The 25,582-nt window shown below is 33.7% G+C and overlaps 1 protein-coding gene across 1 annotated transcript in view; it reads right to left on the bottom strand.

The window, feature by feature from the left end:
- Positions 1–3,602: 3,602 nt before the first annotated feature.
- The window catches only part of AGMO (alkylglycerol monooxygenase), a 295,617-nt gene continuing 273,637 nt past the window's right edge, over positions 3,603–25,582 (bottom strand). Inside the window, exon 14 of the mRNA XM_045827861.1 lies at positions 3,603–5,234. Within this exon, the coding sequence (XP_045683817.1) occupies positions 5,166–5,234 (69 nt within the window). The 3' untranslated portion in view covers positions 3,603–5,165. The remainder of the gene's footprint in view (positions 5,235–25,582) is intronic.

The raw sequence follows: 25,582 nt of genomic DNA, 5'->3' as shown, positions 1-25,582 counted from the left end.
TAGTATAAAACATAAGTGATGGCGAAGAGATGGAAACAATAAAATAAAATATAGAGCCTCAAAGAAGAGATAATAAGCACTAAAAAGGGGAGAATGTTTAAAAATAAGAATTAGATTTTGTAAATTGTTGTAGGATTCTTAAATGAAGATTTTATTTTTTGTACTCTACCTTCAGTGTTCTCTATCTTCTTTCCAAGGTTGTCCCCATTGACTTGATTCCAATGAACATGTTCTGAAATACAACCTCATTAATTTATTATAGATTCAAGTCCAAATTTGATCACAATTTTAAAACAAATATAGTTATATTACTTTAAGATACAGAAATAATTTATACAGACTTCTCATTGGAAGGTCAGAGTTCCAAGGAACCATAGACATGATTTAGTCCAGTGCGCACTCTTTTTATGAAGAACCATAGACAAACCATGCCCAGACTGGGTTTTGAGGCTTATGTTCTTATTAAGTCAGAATTCTGATGTTCCTACCAGGAATTTCTATTTTTAAATAAAGATTAACAGGTAATCCATAAAGACAGGCATGAAGACAAAATCTGTTTTTTTCTGTTTTCTGTAATGTAAATAGTCAAGTTAGAATTTTGGATGTATTGCACCTAACACAAAGGAAAAACAAATCCAAAAAAATGAATTTATGGTTTCTGGATAGTGTAGTATCTGGGCCAGTAGGAAATTCTGACTAAAGAGATGTTCAAGTTTGGGAATTAAAAAAAAAAAAAAGACATACCCACCAGAGAAAACCAGCAATGCTTGCTTATTTACTAATAATGTTTCCTAATTGACTCTTTGGGGAGGGAGGAATTTGATTTGTTATGCTGTTGGGAAGAAAGGGTGGCAGACTGGAGGGAGATTTGAAAAAACAATTTAACAGTAGATAGAATATTTTCTGTTAATGTTTTTTCACTGAGGCTGACTGAAAATGGAGCCTGGCCTACTTCCATAGCGCTGCTGGAAGTCATGACATCAGAAAGGTTTTAAGATGCTGAAAGCCAAACTTGTCCCTGTGGTTTCAATGTCTCTTTGGGAATCTGGAAGCTACAAATATGAAAAAGTAGAGGAGAGGCATAAAAATAGAGCTCATTCTCTCCCTGATAAAACACGTGACTGCCCACCATAATCTATATTATATCTGAAAGAATCCCACTCAATGGTTCGACTGCAAATTCCACTGAAAGAATAAATTATATATTACCAGTGAAATGACATTTGAGAACATCTAAGAAGCAATCATTCAAGCTGGTAATCCTAAATTTTACAAAGGTTCATATACTTTGGTGATTGATTGAACTTCACTTACACAATCATAGATCCACACATTGCTGAGTATCACAGTGATGAGATGATTATATTATATTTAACAAAAATAATTGGAAAGAACAAGATGAAGAGGAAGTAAACAACATAATAAATAAAGTCCAAGTAATGGGAAATTCTAACAAATCAACTCTAGTACAGGAACATGTTCTGTCAGACATGTGACATTTCGGTAAACAAACCTAGAGCCTTAGAGAGATTGGAAGTTTGGTACTCATTCACCTGGTGAATTAATTCATCCTATAACAAAAGCACTTATCCTCTGAACTTTATTTTGTACCTTGAAATGACAAATTGAATAAGAAATACTCTTACCTTAAGCTCCTGAACCAATGCTTTTAAAGATTTTCCTTGGATACCTGCCATCATGGAATGGAGAAACATTACGGACTTTGATGTTGATCATCAGAGGTTTTAAAGATTTTATGTATATACTTTTTTAGAGAGGGGAAAGGAGGGAGAAGTAGAGGGAAACATCAATGTGCAGTTGCCTCGTGCATGCCTGCCCGCTACTGGGGCCCTGGCCCACTACTGGGGACCTGGCCCACAACTGAGGCTTGTGTTCTGAATGGGAATCGAACTGGAGACCCTTTGGTTTGTAGGACTGTGCTCAGTCCACTGAGCCACACCAGTTAGGGCTGAACGTCAGAGGTTTTAAATTTTCTTTTGGCCATCAGTGTTACATCATTGGCCTGAGCAAGTTTTGAAATTTCTCTCAGCCTCAGAATTCTCTTCTGTAAAATGATATTAACCGCACTCAATCCCCTGGATTTTAGAGACTAAATGAAATAATGCTAATTGAGTACTACTCAATAAACCAATGTGCCTCCTTCTCTCTATCCCTCTTTACCGTAGATTGGCAAACCTGAGAATCTTCATAATTATTTTTAGTCAGTTTGCATAGCTCCATTAGAAGTGGTGAGTAATTCATGAGTCCTAATTTCAGTGCTTTTCCTCTTGAGAGAATAAGAGAGTTAAACTGCTTCCAGTCAAGTGTAAGCATAAGTTAGATGGCATCATTCAAGATCAATTTGCAACATTAATAATAGCTATATGATCTGTCATCATATATTAGTGCTTGGCAAGAGAAAACTGGACTGGGAAATTAGCAAGGTTGAAGGTGAAAATAAAATGCCCCGGTTAACACACACAGACCTTGGAACACAACTATCTGGGAATCACTTCCACTTTCAAAGGCCTGGAAATCTGTAGCTAGAAAATGTCTGTGTTTCTAAAAGAAAATCATTTCTCACCAGCAAGGGTATCTGAGAGAGAGAGAGAGGACTGAGTAAATCTCAGCTTGGAGAAAACTGAACTTCACTATAAAAGTATCCTTTGCGATTTTTGAATTCTTTACTTCCATTATTAAACTCGGTTTGAGACCACTCCTATACAATCACATATACTCAAGAATATATACATATGCATGCCTCAAGGGGGTTACATGGTAATGAAAAATATGATAGAAATTAAAATATATATGTCTCATGGGGAAACAAACTATTCTGACACACTAAAAAAGCTACTTTAAAGATTTGTGAAACCTCTCTTCTCTTTGCCATGTCTGAAAGAAGTAAGCTACAGACTGGAGTCCTTACAATGCAGAAGTATATGCGTACTCAGGAGTTTTAAGCTAGAAATTTAGCAGTTCCCAGCCAGCAGAGGGCTCCCTGCTTTAACATGGTTCTGCGCATGCCAAGTCCAGCAAGAACTGCTGGGAATGGTCAACAGTAGGGTTTAATATTTGTTATGGGCTTATGTATCTGCTGTGGTCTGTGTTAAATTATGTATAACAGGATGAATGAGGCAAAGTCAAGTCCCTTCTGACACTTGAGATATAACTTATTTTTCATTATGCAAAATTTAATCTTCCTTTCCTTTTCCAGTTTGAAAAATGAAAGTGCTTCAATCCTGCCTCATGAATCCACATACATGCCTGCAGTATGATTCTTTTAATAATTCATCTTACTTTGTTCAAAGCTTAAATGACATATTTTTAAAATGAGGTTAACAGCCTGATCAGTGTCTTTAACCCAATGATGAATATCAGTGAAGGACAGCATTAATTATCTTGGTGCTTATAACTCTGATTACTTAAATTGTAACTGTAAATCTAAGAAATATTGGAGCAGTGGAAGAACAAAAATTCTGATGGTTTTCAGTCTTCTGCTCTTTGAACCTACCCAGTTATCCCTGTCAATTCCCTCTTAATGAATTACAGACAGATTTTTACACTACCAATAAATAGCATACACACAACACCCGGGGCAATTTTATTTAGAGAGTTTTATTAACGTTATTGTGACAATTTAATATAACACAGAATTACTGCCTGCTCTTCAATCTACCAAAACAAATTAACTAAACACATTAGACGTACGTATCACAAATTAATCTGTTGAGTAAATTAATTCTGACAAATTCTATTCATTTTCATTTCATTGATGTCTTTTCTGTAATGTAAACCCTTAGGTTATGTGGTTTTTTAAGGTAAATATAATTCTAGGCAGACAACTCTTCTAAACATTTTTATGATGACAAATACGCACCTAAGCACAATTTTAGCAGAACCGTTTCCTATAGCAAAGGTGTCAGAGAAGGATGTATTTTATTTCCCTATTTGTTTAATTGGTACACAGATTGTATCATCACATGTAAAACTGGGCTATACTCAGAGGAATGAGGCGTAAAAATTGATGGAATAAATATCAATAAACACCATCTTATTGACAGAAAGTTGCAATGATTTGAAATGACTGCTGATGCAAGTGAAAAAGAAAGTGCTAAAGCAGGATTCTATTTGAACATTATGAAGACAAAATCCATGACTACAGAAGAAATATGCAACAATGAAGACGCTGAAATTGTTAAACATTTTTCTTACCTTGGTTCATTATCAATTCAAATGGAGGCTGCAGCCAAGGAATCAAGAGAGACATGGAAGGGAAGCAGTGGGAGAATTAGGAAAGATCATCGAGAGGAAAGATGTGGCATTAGAGATCAAGGCTGAGATCATTCACTCCCTCAAAACCCCGATTACCATGAATGGATGCAACAGTTGGATAGTGAAGAAGGCTGATAGAAAAAAAGAACTGATTCATTTGGATCTTGGTGTCAGAGGGGAGCTCTACAGATGCCCTGGACCAACAGAAACAGGAACCAGTGGGTTCTAGAGCAAATGAAGTCTGAAACACCGTTGGAGGCAAAAATAAGAATAGTGAAGTTGTTCTACTTTGGGTAAATGATGAAGAGGCAGAATTCTTTGGAAAAGACAGTAGTGCTGGGAAAAAACATAAGACAGCAGGAAAAGGGGAAGCTTGAATATTAGATGGATTGACTGCTTAAAAGAAGCCACAGGCCTGAAGCTACAGGGGCTAAGCAGGGATGTGGAGGACAGGACAGTGTGGACATCACTCATTCTCAGGGTCGCCAGAAGGTGGAGCCCACCCAACAGCATGTAACACAAACACTTTTAGCAAACAGCAAAGGAAAAGCTGTCAAATCAATGCAAATGACATATTCATTCTTTTTGCTATTTTTGTTTTCTGCCTTCCTTTTCTTGTTCTCATTGGCTTAGATACAAAAGTGGCTATAACATCATTACATAAGAAATCATTTCTTTTCAACCCTATCAAGAAAGTAACTGCAACTGACTTTAAGAGAAAACAATAAATGTAGAAAGCAAGCAACAGTTAATAAGTGTGTTACCTTCCAGTAAATAAATGGTTCATATAGTTATTATATAAAACACTTATTTTTATAGCCAATAGTTATATATTATGGTGATAGACAACTGATTAAAACAAGAGAATTGTGTACAAACTTAGATTATTTTTAAAGGCCAGCAGCAAGTTGCTTCATGCTTCTTACTCCCCAGAAAGCAATGCAGATGGAAAAAAAAATCTGAAGAAATAAAACACAAAGAGGACAAACAATTAAAATAGAATCAATACTTTCATTAAACTGAGTTAAGATATGGGTGAGATAAATCTAATATTTTAGACAGTTAAATAATTGAAACTGAATGTAGCAGTTGCTCCCTGATGGAGTTTAGCCAACCCAGCTAAGAGTGCATTATGTGAAGACAGGAGAGTGAGTATAAAGTTTTGTCTCTGTAGCTTTTTTCTTTTTCTTTTTAATACTCACAAATCTGGGTCTTTGATAGGGATGGGGCTATATAAATTAGATATTGAATGAAACAGACTTTCTTTTGGCACTTGGGCATACTGCATATTGTATGTATTGTATTAAATGATCTCATTGTTTATATAATTTAAAAACTTTTGGAAAAGGAGAAATAAAAACATTATTAAAGATTAATTTGTCTCTGAGGCAATATAATCTAGCATATTATGAACTTTACCTTACATGAAGTAAATTCTAGTCATTACTACTGACTTACCTTCTCAATCTTTTGATCTTATCAGGTATAAAAATATAACTGCAAAATTCTCCTTAAAATTATAAATATAACTAAATCATAATAAGCAGCCATAAGAGTTTATTGAGTTTACTCTTTACTTTCAAGTAATACCACCCATTCCCAATAAATCACCAAAAATTAGCCAAATAAAACTCTTGATTCTAATGATCCTAATGAAAATTACTATACAGCCATCCTTAGTAAGAATTCATGGTTGTAGAATTTTTCACTATGCATAATCAACATGCCACAATACATATTTTCTACTTCTCTTTAGGTAAAATCCATCACTAGTCATATTCATTACACTGAGATCTTTACACTGTGAGATCTTCCTCTTACTATTACCTATGTACTAAAATTGAGCTATAAGATTGCTTATATGATCACTATATCAGGTGTTATTAGTGTGATAATGAAAAAGAATGATGCCCAAATAATGAGGTTAATAGGATAGTTGTACAAGGGTTTCTCTCTATTTTTTTAATTGTGCAAACTTCCTCTCCAAACTATTAAAATATGACCAGTCGCTGGTCATATTTTCTAGGAAGAAGATCACTATTTCTGAAAGATCCACACAAATGCACAAAGGAGTACATTTACTAATAAGATGGAGGCATGGGAAACATTCTGGAGTGTTGGACTGAAGTGAAGCCAAGGCAATCAACTGAGGCCAGCCACCAATTCACAGAAAATACCCTGAACTGTGACAATTTTTCTACTAAAGACACAGCATGGAAAACAACATTAATAACAACATAACCTCCATAAACACTGATATTTAGATTTTATGGTAGGTTGTTCAGTTTCAGATGAAGATTCTAATTCTTTCTAGAATTAGAAAGGAGAGTTCTTTCTCTCCTTTCATTATTCTTTACATTCTCAGATAGGAGAGTTTTCTTCAAATCCATGCATTACTGTCAGCCTATAACATCTATAGTATGAAAAAATACCCAAAATGAAATCAACAATTATATTGAAGCAGAAGTCAAGAATAATATTAACATTTTGGAGTTACCTCAGAAATCAAATACAATATATTTAAAGTCTGGTTTTGATTTTGTTTCTTTTGACTGTAATTCAAGAGAAATGACCTCATGGGATTTCTCATGATGGTGCCAGGTAAAATAATACCAGGATTTGGGAGTATTTGTGGAAGGCCTCAGGTTGTGCAAGAACTGCATTTGTCCACAAAGATGGGTTAATGTAGACAGAGGGAGAGCTGAGAAAACAACCTTCAAGTGAGACAGAAATGATAGATCTAAAACATCAGGATAAATAATTTAATTTGGGTCCATAGTATTCATTGAGCAGCTAATAGGTACCTTGTGTTGTGCATGGTCTGGGATTCTGACAGATGTTTGGCAATAGAAGTTTATATTGATTTTGAATCTAGTGTCTAGGGTCATAAGGATTATTTCCATGAGTGAAGGTTAGGGAGAATGATTGCAGTGAAACCTCTGAAACTGTATGTAAAATTTTGTATGTCATAATTCTTCTTTTCCCCACTTCCTACCCCTTAGGTGATCTGTACTTTCACCTGTGATTTCCAGAAATATTAAGAACTTCTGATCTAGCAAGAAAGTGAAAAATATTACAATTCTAGATCTTGCTTTTGTTGTTATCCACCACTTCACAACTAAATCTTTTCCATTTTGAAAATATAATCACATCCTGTTTCCTTTAGGACACATTCCTCACTAAGACACAAAAACCGTGTCTTTTCCAATTTTCTAAAATGCTTTCAGCTTCTTACCAAAAAAATGCAATTTCACACACTACAGTTTTATTTTGTTCCTCTGTGTTTTTCTAGGTCCCCATATTTTATCCCTCCAAATAGATGGAGTTGGGGGGAAGCTGATGAAGCATAGGGGTCAGATTCAGATGCAAGTTAATGCACAGTGAGACCGTTGCTTGGGCTAAGCATCTTCACTGGTACGTTTACAGGATTATGATGTTTAATTTTCATGAGAAACCATCCTCATTGGTATCCAGTTTGCTCATGAGGCAAGGCAATGGGAGCTCAGAATTTATGTGCTTTACCAAGAAATCACAAGGTACAAAGTATCAGAGCGGGGATGATGTTTTTCATTTATGTAATGTCCCCCAGATAGTCCGACTGCACATCCTTGGAAGTCAGTTCAATGCATATGAACATCAATACTGAATTCATTTCCTCTTTCTTAGTCATCACCTGCATTTGCCGGGTGATTTTTGAGTCAAAAAATGCTGGGTTTCTGAGACCACTTCACAATCAATATTTTAAGCATAAATGGAGTTTTTATATATAATGAAATCCAGATTGGCACAGGAGCATAGAAATTACATACAATGAATATGTGCTTCTCTCTCTATATATATATAACCCTGAAATATTAACCCTGTTCCATTAGAAAATAAGTAGAAAAATACAGAATTGCTTTTATATTTTTGAATATATGCCTGTATATATGTGTGTATGATCTAAATATACATTTCATACATAATTTACACTATAAAATTATTTAATGAGGACTCAATATAACCACATGATTATTCAAATAATTCCATTTAAAATTTTCCCTTATTCAATCTTTCTCTTGATTTGCATATTAAGCTTTTATTTTAGTTCCCCATAGTTGATGATTAAATATGTCACTTGAGATTCATTCATTAACACATGTCTCAACCAACTATTTGTTAAATGAAGGTAGTAGAATTACTACTCAGGCTAGTAAAAGAATATAAGGCAAACCAAAGGGCCATCGGTTTGATTCCTAGTCAGGGCACATGCCTGGGTTGCAGACTAGGTTCCCAGTAGGGGGCACCCAAGAGGCAACCACACATTAATGTTTCTCTCCCTCTCTTTCTCCCTACCTTCGCCTCTGTCTAAAATAACAAATAAATTTTTAAAAAAATTAAAAAAAAGAATATATGGTAACCATAGTAGGTTTTTTTTTGCAATATTCTTATCTAATCTATAGATATGATGTTTCTGGATATGTACAAACTCAACAAACACTTATTTTAGCCTAAGTCTGGGCAAGTCCCATGATTTTAACACCTGGATTCAAAATATGAAACAGAGGAAGTTCACTCTTGGTGTCAAGCCCTCCTTGCACTAACACATCATTAATGGCCCTCGTCTTCAGGCTATTTCCTTGACTTCCTAGGGCCCTCGACTCTGATGCCTGAACTTTGGCCTGTACAGATGCTCTCCACATTGCCTTCACCCCTTTCCAAAAAGTTCATCAATTGGCAGGTGGCTAATCTGAGCCACCAATCCATACTAAAACACCAGTGGGAACTGATGTGTTATTATTCTGCTGGTCCTCCCCATTATGTCTGTTTTAAGAGGCTTTATTAAAAAATGGCCATACTTATGAGCAAATCAGGCATCCAAACTTAAAGGAAAGAGAAAGTGTAAGAAGAGGTATTTATGTGTGTGTGGCTTCTCTTCAAACTGCCACCCCCTTAAATTACAAAACTAGTGGATTATTCTTACAGCAGTGTACATATCTATCTCTCTTGGTTTAAATCCACCTACTGTACATATTCATAAATGACCCAATGTACAAAGAAAATTAAATATTACCTTGAGGAGTGGACAATTTTCATTAGAGCTAACTAGCATTATCTCACACTTCAAATCATTTAACCATCAGATAAACTTGCAAATAAAATGAAAGTTTTAATATACCCACAAGAGAAATAAAATCTCTGATACAGTACACATTTATTTTGATTCCCAAAGATGTATTTATTGTTATAAACATTGACATAGGAAAATGCTCACTGAGATATAATATCTCATGTAATTATATGCCTATTATAGTAGTAATGTAATTATAACTAACTTGTTTGTTCAACATTTTAAATCACTAAAAATGCTGAATGAACATGTTAGAAAAGCTAAGTCATTTTGTAAATGATGGGTAAATATCTTGCTAAATTTTATATTGCCAAGGAATAAACTTGAAATATTTTAAATATAAAATAGCATTTCTGTGAACATTTGACATAATAGTGTTCACATAACTTAAAAAAATATATTACTGTTAACTAGATTGTGTAAATTTGTCTAAAATAAATGTCATTTTTTGTATCTCTAACAAATAATAATCAGTCTATAAATAGGAGAGTATATTTTTCTGACATTGATGAGGTTCATAAAATACCAGTTAACTGCCTATTTAACACAACTATAACAGCCATACCAGCAACAATTAAACATACAGAAGTTTTAATAAAATTCTTTGGAGAAAAATAAAAGCAATTCTTTGTTAAACATACTTTTTAACATACCATGTTGGTTTTTTAGAGATGGCTATTATCTGTTGTGAAGATAACAGCTTAAAGAGAGATCATACCCAGATTGCAAGAAAACATCTCTATTTCCTATTAATGCAAGAGAACAAATAAACACATACAGAACTAGAGCAGAAACTGGACTCACATGTACTGAAGATTACTTTGAGATGAAACTGTTAGGAATATATTAGGTGATGATAGACTTTCCTCCCCTTGAAGTTAACAAGAACACAATTTGACAAATGTCAACTCAAAAGATATTGGGGATTATTCTTCCAGTTATCCTACATATGACTAAAATACCGAGATGCACATGCAGACAGACAAACAGAAAGCTTCAGAGAAAGACTTGCAGACACTGCACCTACACTGGGAAGTTTTGTGTCCTCTCTGCTTATTTCTACACTCTATTCAGAAGCAGATACAGTCACAACTATGTTTAATACATGTTCCCATAAAGATTTATTCTTATTTAGTTTTCAAACATTATTATTTTATATTAGTTTTAAAATATATGTAAAAGTTCTTCACTGAGGAAATGCAACCTAAAAAGAAAGTTTATATCAATAGTTATGATAATATTGCCTTATTTAAAATATTACCATTTCCTTAATTGTTAAGTATCATTTAATATTAGTTATTAAATAAGAAAGTATACTAAACATACCACAGTCTTGTTCTTTAATAAATAAGCACAAAATACATTTAGAACAAAGTTTTTAAGTAATTCAGCTGAACTCTGAAACTTGAAAAATCAGATATTTACTATTTAACTACTCAGTGGTGGCAAAGGACCCTTATAAGTTTAATGATGAACATATACTAAGTTACTTTAGACAACAAATATAGAAACTTCATTGCAACCATTTTTACAGTTCCCTGGAAGTGAATACCTCATATTATGTACAATTATTTATTCACTTCTGAAAGTCTAAACTGCTTGAAAAAGTGTGTACCCTTTTCAATAATACTCCTATAGAATATCCTGTTGTTCACCCATACCACATTTGCATTATCACAATAACATTTGTAAAGAAGAAATATTAGTGAGAAGATTCAAAATCACTTAGAGGTCTCTAAAACCCACCTACATTTTAGAGAATGTACTTGAAGACAGTTGGCATGAATTAGCTACTGTGCATGCAAACCCATCTGGTGGAAATTGTATAAACTGTAATTAGCATAAAGTGAAAATAGATGCTACATTTCTCAAAAACATCTGTGGAATTTTCAACTTTGAATTCAAAGTTATGAATAATGTGTCTTTATAGATATGACATTACAATGACATATCATAGATTTATATAGATTTCCTAGGAAATTTCTAAATATTTTAATTGCATGCTTTCAATATCCAGGCTTCTTCTTTCTTTTTTTTTTAAAAATATTTTATATATTTATTTTTAGAGAAAAGTGAGGGGAAGGAGAGAAACATCAATGTGTTAGAGAATCGTGGATCAGTTTCCCCTCGCACACACCCCAACCAGGAAGATGGCTCATAACCCAGGCATTTGTACTGACCGGAGATCAAACTGGCAACCTTTCGGTTTATAGGATGATGCCCAACCCACTGACCCATAGCAGTCAGGGAAGGCTTCTTGTATCTTGTTTTTTTTCCAGGTCATTATTATTGGTGTTATTATTTTAGTTAGAAGTTTGTCAAAAGGACAAGTACAAAGAAAACCTGTCTGACCACAACTAACAGAGAAAACTTAGATATAATCAAAATTGATTACACATGATTTATGTCCATCAGCTGATCAAAATATGTATCTTTTCAAAACTAAAGTTGACTTTATATTTTCCTAATCTTCCAAGTTTTTAGTGCTGTAGAAGGGTAAGAATTCCTTGAACTACAGGAGGGAAAACAACATGGAGACATGGACAGAAAGTTGCAATAAGGTCCAATTAATAAAGTACCAAATATCACTTGTCACAATGTATGTTATTAGTGACTGTTAACCATTCTGTTGTGAAAGAAATTTAAGGAGGGCATATTTTATGGAAAGAATATTGTTATACTCATAATCTTCCTTTTATAATTAACATGGACTTTTACATTCTTTACTTTTTATGAATATCAGAAGAAAAAAAATCAAGGCAACAAAAAATTTTAAGGAAAGCCTGTTTTAGTTTTTATAAAGTTGAGAATAAAACAGAGTAAAAAAACATAAGAAGGCATTCAATGAACATTACCTAGTTTGCCTCTGTGCTGAGACTCTTTTGTGTATTAAAATTAGTGATGGGCTAAAAATTAAAAATAACTTGACCACTTTCCCTAAAAAGTAAGGCTGTACTTTTTTTGAAGTACAAGAGATTTCAGTAAATTTTAAAATTTATTAGTTAAACTTCTTTTTTAAACTTTCATATTAATGCAAATAAGTCTGGCTACCACTAGAAATAAAATTTTATTTAATTTACCTCTGTATGCCTAACCTGAACACAAAATTGTTTGCCTCATATTTAGTATCTTTTGAAATGGAATATTTTTGAATAAAATATTGCTGGATTAATTATGATCCATAAGTGTCCTAGCAGACTCTTTATAATGGTGAAAAATGTGATATAACCTAAAATTAAAAGCAGTATACCATTGTAATACCCTTTTACCTTTGATTACTAGAATTTGAAGCATTTACATTACAAAATATGTGCTTTATTTCAACATGAATTATCAGGAAGACCATTCAGTCCTAAGCTACCAAAATGCCATTTTTATGGTAAATGGATGGCAGTCCCTGCCAAATAACCCATCACAAGAGCATGCTGAGTCTCAGTGTATCCATGTAGCAACAGCAGGCTCCTGGCACCTCAAGAGCCTAGGTCATTTCTCAAGGATACTAATTTTTAACATTTGATAAACAGGTATTTGTATCTGGAAAAGTACATCTTTACAAAATGAGAATATCATTCAATACTGCTAATCCAGGTCTTTTAGTGCACTGCTAAAAAAATTCTTAGTACTTGCCTACTATCCACGAAACAACACAAGTCTCTTAAAAAATGAGTTCATTTCTAGGGGGAAAAATGCCATGTTTACAGAAATAACAGTGATGTCTGGTTTTAAAAACAGGACAGTATATCTTGGCAAGATACGTTTTGAAAAAATCCCCTTGTATTGTTGTTGCTTGTGTCAAAGGGATGGTTAGAGCCCCAGTGAGTGGGAACCTCCCAGCGTAGGCTAAAGAGAAGGCCAGCAGGCCGTTTATGGCTTGCAGATTGAGGGCTCTCTCTCAATGCTCTGCCAGAGCTGGGACTGACCAAATGGTTTCTCATGTAAGTCCTGAGTCATAAACCTCCTCCTACCAGGCCAGCCATGCCAGAACAGGACCCAAGGGTATACAGAGTCTTCACTGATGGGAAACAATGACTGCTTCCTAAGGAAGCCACAGCTGCTTTCCTGAGAGACACCCCAGATGCCTGAATTTTCCCTTACTTTCCATTTTTGACTACCTGTTCTGGCAAAAGTTCCAGTAAAGGGGGAGGCAGACATCAGGCACCCAGCTGTTTGCAATAAGCCTTGGCACGGTAGATACCGATTACGTAAACACTACAAATACTCAAAGAGCATATTTCCTAGCTTTTAAGCTATAAAAAATGTGTGATCTTGTACCAACACCCTCTATCCCCTCTATTCCAAATAATGATAATGACAAGGACCATGATGATGATGATGACAATGACAATAACTAATAATAATGGCTTTAATGTGAATGCAAAGATTATTAAAGGAAATGTGATATAATGCATTTCCAGGAAAGAGTTCAAATTTTACAGAGAGAATTAGAAAGATGAAATTTCCACATTTCAGTAGCAAGAATATATTATTTTTATGCAATTAGATGAAAATGTACACTTAATTTACTTCATGTCTTATTTTTCCCACAACCCAGGCAACAAAATTTTCTTTTCATTCACATATATTTAAAAATGCTATTTTAAACTCTTTTATTGAATTGATTAGGGTGATGTTGGTTAATAAACTCAATATAGGTAAAAATACTCAGAAAGTGTATTAATGAAGTATTGCATACTGTTTTCTTTTTATGTTAATATCAAGTCCAGAAACAGAGATATTGATTTACATTCTAATTAAGATTAAATTTCCCTGCTTAAAAAAAGATTTGTGTGTATGTGTGTGTATATATCTACATTTCAGATCTAATATTTGAGAACTGAAAGATTTAAATAACTCATTTATGATAATGGGCCACAAATGCAGGTTTATGATTTTTAAGTGTTTCCTATATTTGATATATGAGATCAAGAATCTATATAAATATTGTAAGAACTGAACTGGAGCTTCAGTAATCTGTTTCTAGGTGGTTATTTAATTCCCTATATAGTAAAGTGAGTTCCTGTCATAAAAACAGAATTGTCTTTAATTTTTTATATTAAGATTTTCATTTATTTTTACCTCAATGACTCACAAAAATGACCTTTGTTTATGCCAATTCTCTAAGAGACCTGTTGTTTTTGCCATAATTTTCTTTCCTGTTTGACAATGGTCCATGTTGTTTGATATGGGTCTTAAATTGAACTCTTTTGAAGAACAAATCATACTGAATTAAAGCAGCAGCAGGAATATTTTTCAAGTTGTTCTAGAAAAATTATTTTGGTAATTAATGTCTAAAAGAAAGCTATTGATGGGAAATCTAAGTATCATTGGTAAATTAGTGAATAGATTAAGAATGATGAACCACATACATATTGAATTAATTTGGGACATAAAGTGACCTAGCCAAACCAGAAGAACTTCAGGAAAGAAATAAAGTTAGGTTATCCCAACTCAACACAAGTTATTTTGTCTTACAAGTTCATACAGAATTAAAGTTTCTGCCTCTATAAAATGGGAATAATAGTTTTCCTATTTTTACAAGATTGTGGTAACAATTCAATTTTTTAAATTGTAAAGTATTATAAAAATACAAGATGTACTGTTAAAGTTTGCTATTTTTCTTGCTAAAAAGATTCAATAGCCAAAAAGTGATAACAGAGAGTGACAAATGAGGATTCATAAATTATAAATAAAATTTGGAACTTGAGAATTAGCAATTACAGTTATTTCTCATTGATGGACATAAGTTAAAATGATGCCCTTAAAGCTGTGGATATATAATTATCAATGGGAATGTATAATTATCCTACAAAGTATAGTAAGATTTTTGCAGCATTATTTACAATAGCCAAGACATGGAAGCAATGCAAATGCCTATCAATAGATGAATGGATTACAAAGGAGTGGTACATATATACAATGGAATATTACTCAGCCACGAAAAGAATGAAGTCTCACCTTTTTTGACAGTATGGTTGGACCTAGTGGGTATTATTCTAAATGAAATAAGCCAGTCAGGAAACAACAAATACCATAAGATTTCTACTTATATGTGGAATCTGAAACAAAATAAACAAACAAAATAGGAACAAACACACAGATACAGAATACAAACCAATGGTTGCCAGAGAGTAGAGGAGTTGGGGGCTGGGTTAAAAAGGTAAAGGGGTTCTGTACAAATCCATAGTTATAGAACAGTCACAGAGATGTAAGTTATAGCATAGGGAGCATAGCCAATAATATTATAGTAACTATGTATGGTGCCAGATGGGTATTGAAAATATTGGGGGAAATACTTTGTAACATATATGCTTGCCTAACTACTATGATGTGCATGTGAAACTAATACAAAATAATATAAGTATAGACTGTAATTGAAAAAGAAAATGCCAACAAGAAATTATTATTCTATACCTTTGTTTTAGTGTAAGCAGTACCCTGATAGACAGTCAAAACTCTTGAAAAACAATTAAAATAGTATATTTCAGACTAGCATAGACCCACTGTGGGAAAACCTAGTATATTAAAGTCACAACTGATAAAATAAGAAATGTTAAACAACTTGCATATTATTTTAACTGTACACTACTTATTTAGTGTTAGGTGTGGAGTCCATAAGAAAAAAATATCATGGTACTGAACTTAAAGGTGATTACACACACACAACATTACATGGACTCAGCCATTGTTAGGTTGCATTCCTTATACAAATATTCATCACACTCTTGCATCAGGCTTTCCACTGTGACAGAACTCACTAGTGAGCAGTATCATCCTTTAATTCGCAGAATGTGGATCTATCAGTTTTCATGCACATATCTATTATAAAGGCTGGTATTTTTGTATAATTTTACTTCTAAATCTTCAGGTAGAAATATCTTTACAATATTGTGGTTAAATAGAAAAAAAGTCTTACTAAAATGAGATTAATTAAGGATTATGTTAAATTTTCTACTACTGACTGAGCTTATATGTGAAATGAATCCTATGCCACCTTATAGGATTCTTAGATGATTAAGTGATGAATCATCTTCATTCAGCAAGTTGAGTGTTTCCTAAAGTATCCATAACTTGGTGTTTTCAGTCGTGATTTCTGAATACAAAAGAGGTGTGTCAGAATCATAGTTCCATTTTCAGCAAGCCATTCACTATTACTATGCCTCGGTGTATTCATCTGGAAAGCATGCATCTTATAAGATGGTTGGAATAATTATTTGAAATGATTCACATAAACCCTTACTACAGGGTTTCATTATGTAAACACTCAGCAAATGTCAGTAGTTTTAGTTCCTGCTATTGGCTAATTATTGTCCATATCAACATTAGATCAGTTTCTACACTCCACAGCATCATTTTCCAAACTTTGTGTTGAAAATGCATAGCAGTTCTTCCCTCCCCCCATTATATGTAACTTTACTTTTTTTCAATTATTATTTGTAAAGATATATATAAAAACATATTTCTTCTAAAGGAAAGACAGGACAAAACAACTATAGAAGGAACTTCTAATATTTCTTTCTTTCAAGATGCCAAAGCCTGATGCCCTGGAGCAAACACTGGCTCATCAATGCCCTGAAACCTGGGTTCTCGTCCTTGCTGGCATGAAATGGTTGAGTCATTTTATTTTCTCAAGACATCAGTTCCTTTTTCTATCCAATGACAAAGTAGAAATAGAAAGGCACTAGTTTCAGTTCTCAGTTCTATTATCTGAAAAATAATAAAATGGCCAAGACAGTATTATAATGGGAGAAAGTTTCAGGATAGCTCCCAGAAATAATTAAGTTTGTAATAAAAAAAAACACACCAGAAATCCTTCTTTGTCTTGCTCTGATTACTGGTACAATAAGGTAATAGAAAGAACAGAGGAAATGACAGGGAAAACCCCTCTTAAAGAGCATGTCCCACATGTGTGGAATGTGCATAGAGACCGGCCAAGGATGACAGAGCGGGGTTCCCAAATCATCCACCTGTACATATCAAGATCCCTAATCTTCTCTTTGGATGTAAGCTGGCCTCCTAGCACTCTGCAGCCTGGGATTTAAACAGTTAAGAGATGCTAGGTTTTGAAACAATAACTCAGCAGGCACCACCGAAAAGGTACAGAGAGGTAACAGCGGCAGTGATTGTTACAAAATTTTTCATAGGCATATACTGCCATAAAAAAAGTAATAGGCAATTTTTAGAGTGAATGGTAAATAATAATGAGATTTAAAGACAACAGGGACTTCAGAGGAAGAATATTTTTTTGACTATTTGTGTTTATAGTTCAAGAAGTACAATGTTGGGACAATAAAGCTGGTGGAAGAAAAGAAATATACTTTGGTCATTAATGAGTGGACTGTCTAGGTTGAGATATAAAAGAAAACATCTAAAATTGTTTTTTATCTAGTGAATAATTCATTTTTTGATATTTCTTTTATTAGAGAGAAAGGAGAGAGAAGGGGGAAGGTTATTACTAGGCTTCTTAAAAACAATTGTTATATTGTAAAAACTCTGGGGGAAACTTGTAGCCAATATGCAATGTTGAATGAGAGAAAATAATACCTTCGTACAGCATGAGTTTTCTGAAAGTGTCCTTGTAGTTGAAAATGTGTTTATAATTATCTCAGAAGGTATATTTTATGGATTTGGGGGAAATGTGTTAATAATTCTCATAGTAAGTAAGGGCAAGTGGAACCGCCTTGGTTAGCTTCTGAAGTTAGCATGTACAACAAAAGTTGTCCAGAATTAAATTGCCTTAGAAAAATCCCTTAAATAACCCCTAAAGTATAATGTGCATGGTTTTGTGTATACAAAGCCTTTATGGCAATTCTTTTAAACCTTCAAGTTTGAGAACTATTGTGCTAGACCAAAGAAAGTAACCAAAGGAAAATCTCTAGGTAGATGTCTGGATGTCTGATGATCAAAATGGATATTGTCTTTAGGTTAAGTAGCAACATTTAGAAAAAGAAAAAGAAAGAATGGATGATGACCTCTAAATTGTTTCTGTTTACCTAGGATTTGCTCTGTTTGTTTTTAATATTGAGCCTTTATTGCCCTAGCACATGGTAACTGCATGTGCTGCTTTGTGAAGGTCACACAGGATAGTGGAACGAATTGTGGACTTACCAATAAATTCCAAACTCTGAGATTAGCTTAAATACACATATGATGTTACTTCCCTTTTTCTTAATATACCAGAGAATATTTCGTTTGTCTTCTTTAACATAACCATTTTGTTTTAAAGTGATGTTTTAGCTGCTCTCAGCTTTTCATGTCCGTTGCTATTTCTAACTGCGTCTTTGACTGCGATAATCCTCTCCAACACATGCAGACAACAGTTTTATCTCAAACGTTCAAATGAACCAATCTGATATAAATTCAGTTATAGGAAATGTGATGTGTCAAGATTTTCTGTGGTAAATAAATTAATTATAAATTTGAATACTATCTTTTTTCACCTAGTCTTATGATCCCCTATGAATATGGGCTAAATTGCATTACAATTAACTGAATTTTTCTATGCTATTATCAGAATAAGTCACACATTCAGAAATGCTATTTTTTCTTTCCCTTTCTCTTTTTCTTTGTTGTGGTGTAGTGAGTTACAAGCTCCCATAAGACCTGAAGACTTAGCACAACTTCGGCTGTGGACCGGATTTTTCCCACATGAGTTTGGTGGCCGGGTCAGTCAGAATGGTATTAGAACATTTAATTTTCAAAACACACACAGTGGAACAGATGTGTTTTATAGGGACTGCAAAATGAAGTTCAGAAATAAGAGGGTCTGGGTAATGTTCTGGTGCAACATGGTTAGAGATCCCTGTTTAAAATGAATTCCTGCTGATAATCATAGCTTGTTTCTGTGAAAACTAGTTTATAATACAATATCTGTGTGTAGCACTATGGAGAATATCAAAGCTACCAAGATTCGAAACAGTGAAGCAGGAGCTCCAGAACGTTATGTAAATTAACCTCACAACATGGAACCCATTAACTTGAGGGTTTCAGGAATTTGGAACTCAGAATGCCTAGGATGTGGGTTTAATTGAAATGCCGTATTATGACAATCAGTTTCTCTCTGGAGACAGAATTCTTTAAGGTGCATGCAAACGTATAATTGAGCATTGACATATTACATCATGGTGATACATTTTAAACAACCCATATCTGCTTCTCAGTATTTATTTCACTGAAGTACTGCTGGATATTTAAAGATTCCTCCTTTCGAGTCCAGCCATCTGAATAAATGAACAGTACACTGAGGTGAGCCAGTCAACTCTCAGATGGGGCCAGGACTCAAAGGCTCACACATACACAAAGCACTTCTTCTGGAAAATATGTTTCTGGGTTTTCAACATAAATCAGGGTCAACACATAATACAATCATACTCTAGCACACTGAAAAGCTGGAAAACAGTCTAACTAGGATGGCGATGCTTCCAGTAAACCTCCAGGCCAAATAGCAATCAGAAAGAGAATTCATGGCTTTGTGATCAAACCCCGTCCCTGTTCAAGTCCGTGAAGGGGTTGCCTGCTCTCGTGGGGGAATTTAAATGGGAGTTAGAAAACTACACTTTCTCCAAGGCTATGATTTTACAGGATTCCTTTGTCTTTTCTTCTCATTTTTCTTTCTTTTCAACTATAGCCACAGATGGATAAACTCATGAATAATACTAAATTGCAGGAGCCTTGATTTTCACACTATAACAATTAAATTCTACTTTTATGGTAAAAGGATAAGCCAAATCTTCTGAGTGATGTTCTATGTGGAATCCTTATAAATAGTAGTAATAATAAGATTAAATAATAAAAATTTCAATGGTAAAAAAGACTGTTCCAATGTAAAAAAAAATCCTGTTTGGTCAGATTACATATTAGACTCAGAATATGCCAGGTTAAGTACATTATTGTTTAGGTTCATTTTATGTAAAACAGCAAGCATTAGTCTAAGAACTAATTATTATTGCACAGCTGATTAGAAGTTCCAGGATCAACAGACTATACATACATATTGAGCCCGCATTATATTTGTAGATATGTTAGAACCAAAATGATAGAGAAATAATAGAAAGTAAAGTATAAAGTGATACACATAAAGAAAATGTAACATGCATTGTCAAAGAGCCAGGACTTCTATAGAATGACAGATTATACAGATACAGAATCCTTTTCTAGTATGAGTACGTGGGATTCTGGGTAAGTGCACCTTTTGCAAACCTAATATATACCTTATTTCAAAGGAAAGGAAGGAAACACTAGATGCAAAGAGGAAATGAGCAGGACAGGGAGGGAATACAAAGCTGGAGCTGGAGTTTTAATGATCCAGTTGAGCCATGAGAGCCAAGAAACGTGGCCTTGAATCTGAGAGTTGCAGTAGAAGGAAATGATAATCCTCTAAATGATGTCTCATCCATGAGAAGGTGCTAGAAAAGCAAACACTGGCCAAAAAGGGTGGCAAGGAAGTTCACCCTGTGCTATAGATGGGGAAAAAAGAGAGTGTTCTGTAAAAATATGTAAAGACACATTTGTTCCACAGGGAAATGTGGTTCAGAGAACCAAAGATGAGAAATAACATAAAATTGAGTCTGTAACACGAAATTGCTGTGCTCCCCGAAAGCAATGTTGAATACCATGGAGATGCTTTCATATGCCAAAGCTCAGGCATACAACAATCACAAGTGAGGAAGGGCTCACAGTGAAAATGTAAATGCATACACACATATACACATGTGCACACATGTATTAATAATGAAGAATAAAAAACATCTTGAGGAAGATTTCAACATATGCAACAAATGGAGAATTTATACCATACATATAAAAAGTAGTGGAGGAGCTAGAAGAATAGTATAAAGTAAGAATAATTTTTAAAAATATTTAGACATAAAAACAGTAGAAGTAATGACAAACAAATAAGGGACTAAAAAAAATGGCAGATCAATTTAAGCACAAACCAAATAAAAACACCCCAAAACAAAAATTGGTGTTACAAAGAGGAAAATAAAAATAGGAAACTACAAGATGGAAATGCTACAGAGAGATTTATATAAATGAAAACATGAAAGACTTAGAGACAGAAAAATTAGAATGAGAAATCTAACTTGTGTCTAATTGGAGTCCAAGAAAGAGGAAATGAAAAGAATGATGGAGAGGTGACATTAGAATGAGTAATGGCTGATAAGATTTCAGAAGTGAAGAAAAAAAAAAAGAAGACAAGTATCCCTCAATTTAAAAACCAAAATAAAGCCCAAGAAATTTAAAAAGAAAGAAAATAAACCAACTATGTGTTTTAGTGAAACTACAAAAGACTAAGGACAAGGAGATAAAGCTCAATGGAAACCAGAAACAAAAGATATATTTGAAATGAAAAAAGTATATAAACAAAGTACAACAGACTTTTGGTCAAAGAGTAATAAAATATCTTCAAATCTCAATACATCTTTTTAAATTTCAAATGTCAACCTATAGCACTGTACCAGCTAACCTGTCATTTAGGATTGAAGGTAAATTGAAAGCATTTTCAGATAAAGGACAATCACTTAATTAATAACAAACCATTATCTTAAAAATCACAGAATAATTTTATACTTTTTACCTTAGAAATAATGAAATTAAAGCAAGAAATAAATATGGGAGGAGATTGAAGAGGAAAATAGAAAAAAAGAAAGATGAAAAAGGTGAGATTGATATGATCTGAAGAGAAACCAGAGTATGAAAACGAAAAATGAAAAAGGTGAGCATAAACTTTGAGAAAGCAAGTAAACATTAACTTATCATAAATTGAATAATGTTAGTTAATAATAGTAAATGGGAAGTTAAAAACTAGTTATAATTAAATCCTAGACAACAATGACATTGGAGATGTAGGGTTCAATTTAAAACATTATTAAATCAACTAAAAACATTAAAATGTATGATTAACTACTAAATGAAATGAAATTTATAATTTTCAAAATAACAAAAAAAAATTAGTTTTAGAAAGAAGAACAAAGTGGGGCCACCATACTTCCTTATTTCAAACTATATTACAAAGTTATATTAATCAAAACAGTAGTAAATAAAACCAGACACACAGATCAATGAAAGAGAAGAGCCCAGAGATAAACCTATGTATAGATGGTCAGTTAATTTACAGCAAAGGAACCAAGAATATACAATGGGGAGAGGACAGTCCCTTCAATAAATGATGTTGGGAAAACTAAATAGTAACATGAATGAAAATAAAATAAATGAAACTGGACCTCCATCTTATACTATACACACACAAAAAAAACAACTCAAAATAGATTGTAGGCTTGAATGTGAGAGCTGAAACCATAACATTTTTAGAAGAGAACATAGGGGGTAAGCTGCTTGACATTGGTCTTGCTTCGCAAGGGTTTTTGTTATTATTGTTGTTTTGATTTGATGCTAAAAGCAAAGGTAACAAAACCAAAAATAAACAAGTGGAACTACATAAACCTAAAAAGCTTCCTCACAGCAAAGGAAATCACCAAAAAACTGAAAAGACAATCTACAGAATGGGAGAAAATATTTCCAAACCACATACCCAATTAAGATTAATATGCAAAATATATAATGGATCAGACAACTCAAAAGGAAAAAACCCACAAATAACTCACTTAAAAAATGGAGCAGAGAGGTTGAATAGACATTTTGTCCCAAAGAAGATATAAAAATGGCCAACAGGTACGTAAAACGGTGTTCTACACCACTAATTATCAGGAGAATACAAATGAACTCCACAATGAAATATCACCTTAGATCTGTTAGGATATCTATAATAAAAAAAAAATAAGAGATGAAAAATGCTGGCAAGGATGTGTAGAAAGGGGAATCCTTGTGCACTCTCGGGAAATAAATTGGTGTAGCCACTACAGAAAACACTATGAAGTTTACTTAATTAGAAATTTCTTAATTAAAAATAGAACTACCATTGATTTGGCAGTCTCACTCGTAGATGTCCACCCAAGGAAATAAAACCAGTATCTCTGTGCTCGCATGTTCATTGCAGCATGGCCTACAATAGTCCAGGTGTGGAAAGAACCTGAGTGTCTGCTGACAGATGAATGGATAAGGAAAATGAGATATACGGGGTAGGCAAAGGTAGGATTAAAGTTGTTTGCGTGGAAAAATATATAATACAAGAATAAATAATAATACAAGAATACACCCTGTGTTTTACATAGTCATAAATGTAAACCTACTTTTATCACCCCTGTACGTGTGTATGTGTGTATATATATCTGTGTGTATAGATGTATAGATAGATATAGATATAGCTATAGATGATATAGATATAGATATAAATAATGGAATGTCATTCATTGTTAAAAAAGAAGAAAGAAATCTGGTCATTTGGAACAACATGGATGAACCTGGAGGGCGTTCTGCTAAATTAAATAAGCCAGACAGATAAAGACAAATACTGTATGGTATCACTTATGTGTGGAATCTAAAAAAAAAAGTGTTAAACTCATAGAAAGAGAGAGTAGAGAAAGTGGTTGTTAGTGGCTGGGAAGTCAGGGAAATAGGGAGAGGATAGTAAAAGTCTACAAACTTTCAGTTACAAAGGAATAAGTTCTGAAGAACTAATCTACAACACGATGACTGTAGGTGTTAAGTATACAACTATAGCAATATAATTATGTGGCACTTTATTGTATAATTCAAATATAGTTCATAACATTGCATTATATATTTGAAATGTATTGAGGGTAGAACTTAACTATTCTCATACACCAAAAATGAAAGACAAACAAGAAGGATGATGGATGTGCTAAGTAACTCAATGAGGGAAATCCTTTCACAACATATATGTATATGAAATCATCATGTTGTATACTTTAGACATTTTACATCAATTTAAAAAAAGAGAAAGAACTCATGGACACAGTCAACAGTGTCTCCACCAGGGGGTGGAGGTGGAAGAGGGTATGGGGGGACAAATGGTAATGGAAAAATACAATAGAAAAGTAATTATTAATAAAAATTAAATATCTTACAATTTAATTTGTCATTTACACTTCAATAAAGCTAAAAATACAAATTTGAAACCATTGTCTGAATAAATTTGGTTAGTATTAAATTATGGGTATTTTTAATTTCTTTTTGCTTTTTTTGTATTTTTTAAAAGGTTTATAGTGAAAAATATTTTCCTAATTAAAAAAAGACAAGAACACAACAAAACTGTGAAAGTTCATCAGAGCTTCAGGACAGAAGAGGTACTCCGCTGACCCGAGCACCAGATCCGACCGGAGGTGGAGAGAAAGAGAACACAACTGAAGCGTGGAGTCCAAGCCAACCCTGTCATAGAGGGAGTTGGCCTGCCTGTCTCTGTCCACATTTGACAGTAAAAGGAAAATTGAAAAAGAAGTCACTCTGTGGGGCTATTCAAAACAACACTAAAGAATGGAGATCTCATTTGATAATTTTCTAGGAGAATACTATTACAAAGGTTTAAAATATGCAGGATAAATTGAGGAGTAGATCATTCAAATCAGGAAAATCTAGCAGAATCATGTTTTGTAAGAGAGAGAATAATATAGATTTACTAATTTATTGATCAAATTTGTATTAACTGCCTCCATTTGGAAGCTATCTGTACATTATTCATCAACCTAACGGTGACAACTAAAACATTTATTTAGCAAATATTTATTACACTTCAATGATCAACTCTATTCTTGGGCCATCTCTACTTTACGGGATTTGAATTAGTGTAGATCATGCAGATCACTGCACTGTTACAGTACAGGGTGCTGTGAGTAGCAGGGCATACAGTATAATCTGAGAGATCCCTGAAGTGTCTGGGAAGAATAACGTGCCTGGAATGCAGTATTCCCTCAATTAAGTACTCACGAATAAATGATTGCATAATTGAATGAGCTGATATAATAGCACTAGAAAAGAGTAGAGAGAGAGGAAGTTTGCAAAAGACAGGGCAGGCAATTGAATGAAGGTTTTCACCATGGGATGATATGATTGATTTGTTCTTAAACACCTGGCTGTGCTGTGGAGAATGAAGACTGGCAAAGACCTGATAGGACACTGCCTCAGTAAGCTGATGATGACAGTGGGCAAAACTAGAGTAGTAATAACCATGGGGGAAGAGAGCAAACCATGTATTTAAAGGATTTTAGGGGATTAAACCATGAGAGTGAATGAGTTCCTCAAAGGATATATACATAAGAAAATATTTTTGGCTTTTCTGATAAT

The sequence above is a fragment of the Phyllostomus hastatus genome, unplaced genomic scaffold (assembly GCF_019186645.2).
Source record: "Phyllostomus hastatus isolate PE091 unplaced genomic scaffold, TTU_PhHast_1.1 phas_scaffold_78, whole genome shotgun sequence".
Classification (NCBI taxonomy): Eukaryota; Metazoa; Chordata; class Mammalia; order Chiroptera; family Phyllostomidae; genus Phyllostomus; species Phyllostomus hastatus.
This window is presented reverse-complemented; position numbering and strand designations above follow the sequence as displayed.